Raw genomic sequence first — 7,087 nt, forward strand, 5'->3', positions numbered from 1 at the left:
GGGACACTCATAAACATTGACATACACTTGTTGGGTATAGTTGCTCATCTACCTCTGTTTTCCTCTTCTGCAAGTTCATTCAAACTCTTAGGGATTCCAAGCATGGAAACTTATCCTTGTGATTCATGGAGATGCTAATACACACACACACACACACACACACACACACACACACACACACACACACACACATATAAATGTAAAATTAATATGTGTTTATTGTTTATTTTGCATATCTCTCTCCTCTGCCTTGTTTCCATGGTAAGAAAACCTAGCAGGGGAAAAAAAAATAAGCCTGAGCAGCCCTATCTACTTTTGAGTGGGAAGTTTGTGCCTCTCCATCTTGTGCCAGACAAAGAAGCTGCCTGCTTTGGGGCAAAGGAAACAGGAGCTGTGAAAGAGCAACGGCTGCCTGGAATCGCTTTCTGCTGTGCCCTTTGGCCTTTGGTCTGCAGCTTCCCTGCACACGTTGGATCACAGGGGAGCTGAAGTTTCTTTTATCGACTGAGCAACTTTGAAAAAAAAAAAAGCCCTGTTCCCAATTAGTGTTGCAAGTTGCCCAGATCAATGATGGGTTAAACTGAGCTGCCCACTCAAGTGGGGGGCGTAGCGTGCAATGAAAGGAGAGGAAAGAGCTGGTGTGTGTGCGTGCATGTGCATGGGTGGGGGGGGATGCGTGCATCTCTTTCAAGAGCACTGGATTCTTTCAAGCGAGCTGCATTCTTGTGTGAAAAACAACTGCCACAATACTTAAGTTGTAACCTTCTCACCCCTGACGGCATGGGAAAGTGTACTCTTCAGCTGTTAGCGGGAAGAGAGGCCGCCGTAGTCATGAGAAATTTGGATAAAAAATGCAGCTTCGAACTTGCCCTCCTCTTTTGCACATGTCATCTTGCCTATCAAACAGCTTAATTGGAAATTTAGTTGTGCTTTTCATTAAGAGCCTTGAAAATTCAAGGGCCAATAATTTCTCTGGGGGCTTTTATTTGGAAGTGGGGGCATTGCTGTATTTGTTAGGAACTTATTTATAGTAGGATGCAGAAGAATGCAACAGACAAACATAGGAAGCTGGGTGCATTGACCATTGATTTATTCTTATTCTGTTTTCAGTTGCAAGGTTTAATTCATTTTCAATAATTGATTTTTTTTAGCTTATGTTTCACTTAATGATAATTGAAAATGTATTTAACAACTAATAATTAGGAAAAAAAATCCATAAAATTATAATATTGTGTAAAATACTAGATATAAAATAGGGTTTTTCTTGGAACTCTTTTGCAAATTACCTTTAGAAAATAAAGTATTCATTCCTTTTTCAGGGTTAGGGGGCAGGGGGGAGAGTGCTGGCTGGCTCACAAAAAAAAAGCTTAATGAAATTATTCAAATGTAAAAATGCTGCGACACAACACTGGAGCTTTACTTTTTAATTTCAATCCATTCTATATTGAATATACATGGAAAGGATGAGGGTGGGAGATTAAAGCTACTATCCCAATCATTTCCAAGGGCAAAAGCTTCCAGGAAGGCCTCTGGCTTAGCCCTGCACCTGTTTCCAGCTCATTATTCTTAGGACTTTTCTAGATCAAGGGTCTACAGCTGTTGCCGGCGTGTTGAGCTCTCCCCTCTGCTGCTTCATTGCCCTGTTAGAGAGGGACATGGAACTTTAAACCATCATGAAAAGAACTCCTGTTCCATCATCTTGGGATCCTTCTCGTGTGAATCTAACAGCTCACATGGAAGTTATTCTAAATTTTACAAATAGCACATATGGGTGGGTCAGTAGGGAGGATGCTGAAACAGTACCTATCCCAGGAAGTTGTATTTCTCAGCATTTTAATGTAAAATAGAAACTGAAGACTGATCGGGGTATCTGCAGATATAGGATCTGTATACGGCCAGTTCCAATTTATTACTTTGAAGTGATAAATCAGTGAACAATAGCCATAATTATAGAACAGCTGTGGAAATACTGATTAGACAAAAGTGGATAACCCTGGCAGTGCTGTAAATCCCATAGCTATGTAATTGTGGTGTGAGTTACATATTGAATTTCCCTGGAAGGGAAATTAGTTCCCCATCTACTCATCCATCCAAATTTACCTTTAGACAGTTGTTTTAAGATTTGCTGAAAGTGGGTTGATGAGGGTGAGGGTGATGAAGTGGGTAATGGGAGTTGATGAGGTTCTTGTTTCTATTAATTCAGGTCCATATTTTTTTTAATCTATGTTTATTAGATAATAAGGATATGCAGTGATCCCGATTTGAAAGGGAAACAACTCGGACTTGTCAGTATCTTCCTTTCATCAAATGCATCTTTTCATAAGACCTTTGACTGCTGGGTACAACAAAAAGGAAATGACCCCTATTGAAAGGCTGCTTGGAGGGGTGGCATGCAAACCAGATGTGATCCAAATCATTTTTTTCCCTTTTGAATCCAGATTGCTCCACAGTCCTAGAAGGCAGTAATTAAGAATCATCCTGTTAAGTTTCATCAATGCCTAACCAATGCTGAATAGTGAACCAGTTATTTACTAGTGGTTTGATTAATAATGAAGATGTCTCAAAGCATTTCTGTAAATTCAGAGCTTTTATAGCATTTTATATATATATAAATTTGGTTCTTGATTCATTTTGACACAAAAATGTCCTGGTACTCGTGGTTTGTTTGGTACTCAACGCATTGTGATAGGAAGGAAGAAATGGTCATGGAGAATAGACAGAAAGTCAGCCATGATGCTCACTCCCACTTGAAAGGCTGAGGGTTAAATCCTAGGTAGTGGCAGATGTTTCCCTCAGGGTGTAAAGAAAAAAAATATCTGCAAACTCCAGGTATGCATCAGAATTGGCATCCATCCAATAAATGCTCAGCTCCATGCAGTCACCCCAACTCTACCTCAAATAGGGACCACAGAGGAAGTTTTTTAGTCTAATATAATATATACACACATTAATACTGTGATCTGTGAGAAATCCTCTGCATGTTTTTACATGCTAAAAGTCGTTAAATATATATTTAAGATTATATATAAAAGCCAATATATAAAGTAGTAAACTTAGACATGGCCTTACATTCCAGTTGAACTTTTAACCCAGAACACATACAAATCATGACTACAATTTAAGGTCCTTGGATTTCTGATAGGAAATATTTCAGCAAGCCTTCCAACATAGCCTTGTACATAGTATATTTCCATTTCTTCCAGGAAAGAAGCTTATTGTTACAGATCAGTTTGGTATTGAGACCCCACTTGGTATACCAGTAATGGTTAAAAGATCAGGCTTAAAACTGGGAAACTGATTTCTAGAGTTGCCTTAGACACAAAGCCAGTTGGGTGATCTTGGGCTATACATTTTTCTCAACCCTAGGAAGCAGACAGTGGAAAACACTTCTGAAATCTATCCTAGAAAACTGCAGGGACTTGTCTAGCCAGTCACCAGTAGTCAACGCTAACTTGAATGCATTAAATAGTAATTATAGTATTTCTTATAGTTACCATAGAAGAGAATATTTGGAGTTCAAGGTTGAACTGTGGAACCCATTCAACTAGATAACATCATCTGTGCACTGATGATGTTACCTAGTTGAATAATGAAATATCTGTAAGCCAATAACCAACCTCAGAACACCAAGAGCTCCACTACTTGTTCTTGTTTAAAGAAAAATTACCTGCCAATATTAAAGAATTAGATGAATCTCACCAAATGGGAGCACATCATACTTTGTTAAAGTATCTTAAAGTGATGCCAAACTTACAACTAGGCACAAAAACAGTTATTTTTTTTCATTCTTAATTAGGGCTACCTGCAATGCAAGAGTCAATAACATTAGGTGGCGAGTGGAAAGGGTGGAGGGTGGGAATCAAAGCTTCCCTTACCAAGCATTATTTTGATAACTAAAAACTTTACCACTTCCATGGATCTGCAGTGAAACTGGAAAGTATGGTAGTCATAGTCCTAATTCATCTGTAGGGCAGAAGATTGAGAGAGATTAAAATAAATAGTTATGTTGCACAAGTCCAAGAAAGGAAACTTGAACAGACACTTCCATCTGTAATGTGTTCATTGTCACGGAAGAAACAAGCCTAAAGAAATCCCGCCAGTAACCTATTGGCCTGAATATTATTTGTTCTAGCTAAACTGATGAGTTGCAGGACCCATCTATCTAGCAATAATTTGATGGTGCTGCAATGCAGCCAAGTTAAGACGAATAGCTTCCTCTACCTCATTACTCATCATCAACAAGTGCAGATATACCATACACATTCTGTGTACATAGATGAACATACCTATCATTATAGGATGCTGTCAGATAGAAGAAAATTTACACATAGGTCTGAGAAGCAGCTCTGTTGACCTGCAGGAAATTTGTTGGTGGCTTGATCTGGAATGGCAAAGCTTTGACTCATTCTGCCTCCATCTCTCATTTCTGGAGCACTGCTCATTTGCACATTTGTTTTCTTGCTCAAGGACAATCTTCATACTGGGAGGCCAATATCCTGCCATTCCCATACCCACAGATAAAGAAGAGCCTCACATAAGACTGATGCATTGACTAGCAAGCTACATTCACCCTCTTTGGGGATGTTTTACATCTTCACTTGGTTATGCTAAGGCTCATTGATTCTCACCATCTCATCTCCTGCCTTGGACTCATGTTCCAGGCAATTAACACAAAAATGACTTAGTTTGCATATACCTCCTTTTCAGTTGAAATGAATATGGGAAACAGCTTCCTTCAGTTTTCCCACCCTGTTGGTAGATGTTCTACCACGAGGGACTTAAGACCTTTGTTCCTGGACTTCTTGGCTTAATATTTTTTTTTTCCAGAATGAAAAACAACTGTAAAAATAAAAAGTAATTGGTACACTTTCTCACACCAACAACAAGGGATAAGAGGGAAGTTTGCATAGCGGCCTACCCTGGCCTTTTCTGTAATATGTATATTTGTGGCACATGATTATGTATTTTCTTCCTCCCAATGCCCCCTTAGGTGAGAAGACAGATCTGGACACTGATTTGAACACCAGCCCACAAAGCCATCATTTCCCACTGAAATTATATAAGCAGATGGGGAGTTGTCTGTACCACTTATAGAAGGTCCAGTGGGCACACCTTAAATTAGCCATGTGGTGAGTCTTTAACCACATGCACACCAATTCTCATCTGAACAGCTGACACAATCCTGAATAATTTATTGTGTGCAAATGGTAAAACTTGTCTTTGACATCTGAACCAGATTCCAAATGTTACTTGATAGTTATGATAATTGCTAGCTTGTGCTGGCAGGAGTAGAACCAGCAATTCTACCAAGAGCAAATAATTAAGAAATTATGTCCATGTTATCATTTTTCCTTCAAAGATGTTACTTTTCTCTCTGGTAAAGAAAATGTTTAAAATGAATACAAAGAATTAAACCTGAAAGTTTTCAAGTCAGAGCTATAAACACATGAAAAGGTTTTTGTCAATCTCACAAATTGAATCAGATTTATGATCTAAAAATTAAGTGTAGCAGATTGCCAACTAGGACAAAAAGATATGTTTTTTGAAGGTTTGTGTATTCCTGCTTCCTCCCTTTGATGTTCAAGAACCTAGAAGTTGCAAAATTTAACTAGGCTAGGCAACATAATGATTTTTCTATAGTTTCACATAGGAACTAAACATTTGTATTGAGTTTTTTCTTAGCTTTTAGGACTTTATTGCCTCATTTTAGCAACATTTTTCCACTGCTTTCTTTCTTCAACCTGCTAGCTTGAAACTTCCTAAAAATTCAAACAAAAGTTCATTGCAATATTTTAAAGCCAATGGCAGATTAATGAACTTATTGTGTATGTCTATATGTATTTTGCATGAATAATGTATATTCATTAATCTTTCTAACAGGAAAATGGTTATTATCGTTTACATATAATTGAATAGGGAGTGAAAGTGAATCATGCTGAAGCATTTAATATTTTTGTAGGCTGCAGAAGTACAGATCCAAAATGGTAGGTTGTTATATACAATTTGTTCTTTTATAATTGTGTGTGTGTGTGTGTGTGTGTGTGTGTGTGTGTGTGTGTGTGTGTGTGTGTGTACATGCTCATGGGGAGTATATGTAGGCAAATTTCTGCCTGGAGGTAGGAGAAGAAAGCAAACTTGGAAATTAAAAAGATTAATTTAGAGCCAGCTGTGCAGCATTTGATGAATTGATTTATAAAACACAGTTTAGAAGGCATGATTATGAGCACATAAAAATGTGGCAGGACATTTTTACCTTGTATTTACCTGATGAAAAGGGTAATGCTATGAAATCTGTCAGCTTAATTGACTAACAAATTAGAAGTAGAAGCTGCCATTTAGAAAAAATTAAAAAAATATTATTGGATGGTGGGGTGTGTGTGCATTTATTCAAGTTCCCGCTAAGTGCCAGTAGAACAGTATTTTGTCCTTGGGAAGAAAAGCAATATCTTGAAATAAGAAATGTTCTGTACCTATATCTATATGTATCCATTCATTTATTTATTCCCCTTTTATTCCAGTTTGCCATTGTCTGCATAATATCAAGCTGCATTTTAAAAGGTTAAAAACATATGTTCAAAAGCAAGACCATTAAATTTATACTCATCTGTAAAAACACTAAAATATATTTTCTCATTAATATTCCTATCAACAAAGCAATCTACAGGGAACACCTGAGGCCCACCAAACTTTTGATGGAGAACAACTGTACCCAAAACTAGACCACTCTCATATTTGAAAGACCAAACATACAAGAGGTACCTGGAAGATGGGGAAAAGGAGGATAGATAACATCAGTTACATAGCTGATAATCTGGTTTTTTTTTTTGTAAACCACTCATTTAAAATGATAAATACCTTTCTGTCACTCAGTAAACTGTATTGTCTGGGTCTTTTTGCATATAAACAACAACAACAGTAGTAGTAATAATAATAATATCAATACTCTTTACTTCTACAAAGTAATACTCTTCCCACTTCTAATTTCTACTTTTGTTGTCTAACCATACCATTGATAAAACAAATCCCACGTTAAAAATATTGTGTCTTCTTTATACATTCTTAAGAATAGAGTGTACCCTGGTAACTA

The 7,087-nt window shown here is 37.4% G+C and overlaps 1 protein-coding gene across 4 annotated transcripts in view; it reads left to right on the top strand.

Annotated features, from left to right (window-relative positions):
- TPD52 (tumor protein D52) overlaps positions 1-6,768 on the top strand; it is an 88,099-nt gene extending 81,331 nt beyond the window's left edge. The window contains exons 5-7 of one of the 4 annotated variants that reach the window (XR_015695612.1): positions 4,991-5,207; positions 5,881-5,984; positions 6,655-6,768. Coding sequence is in view for 1 of the 4 variants with exons in the window: in XM_087706920.1 (XP_087563046.1) it covers position 2,235 (1 nt within the window). In the remaining 3 variants the exon portion in view is untranslated. Of the gene's footprint in view, positions 1-2,234; positions 2,603-4,990; positions 5,208-5,880; positions 5,985-6,654 lie in introns of those variants that run through there. The other 3 variants (XR_015695613.1, XR_015695614.1, XM_087706920.1) reach the window with 3 other exon arrangements.
- The last annotated feature ends 319 nt before the right edge of the window (positions 6,769-7,087 follow it).

Source organism: Thamnophis sirtalis, unplaced genomic scaffold (assembly GCF_051295495.1).
Source record: "Thamnophis sirtalis isolate CommonGarterSnake01/CBP01778 unplaced genomic scaffold, rThaSir2_p1.2 scaffold_2, whole genome shotgun sequence".
NCBI lineage: Eukaryota > Metazoa > Chordata > Lepidosauria > Squamata > Natricidae > Thamnophis > Thamnophis sirtalis.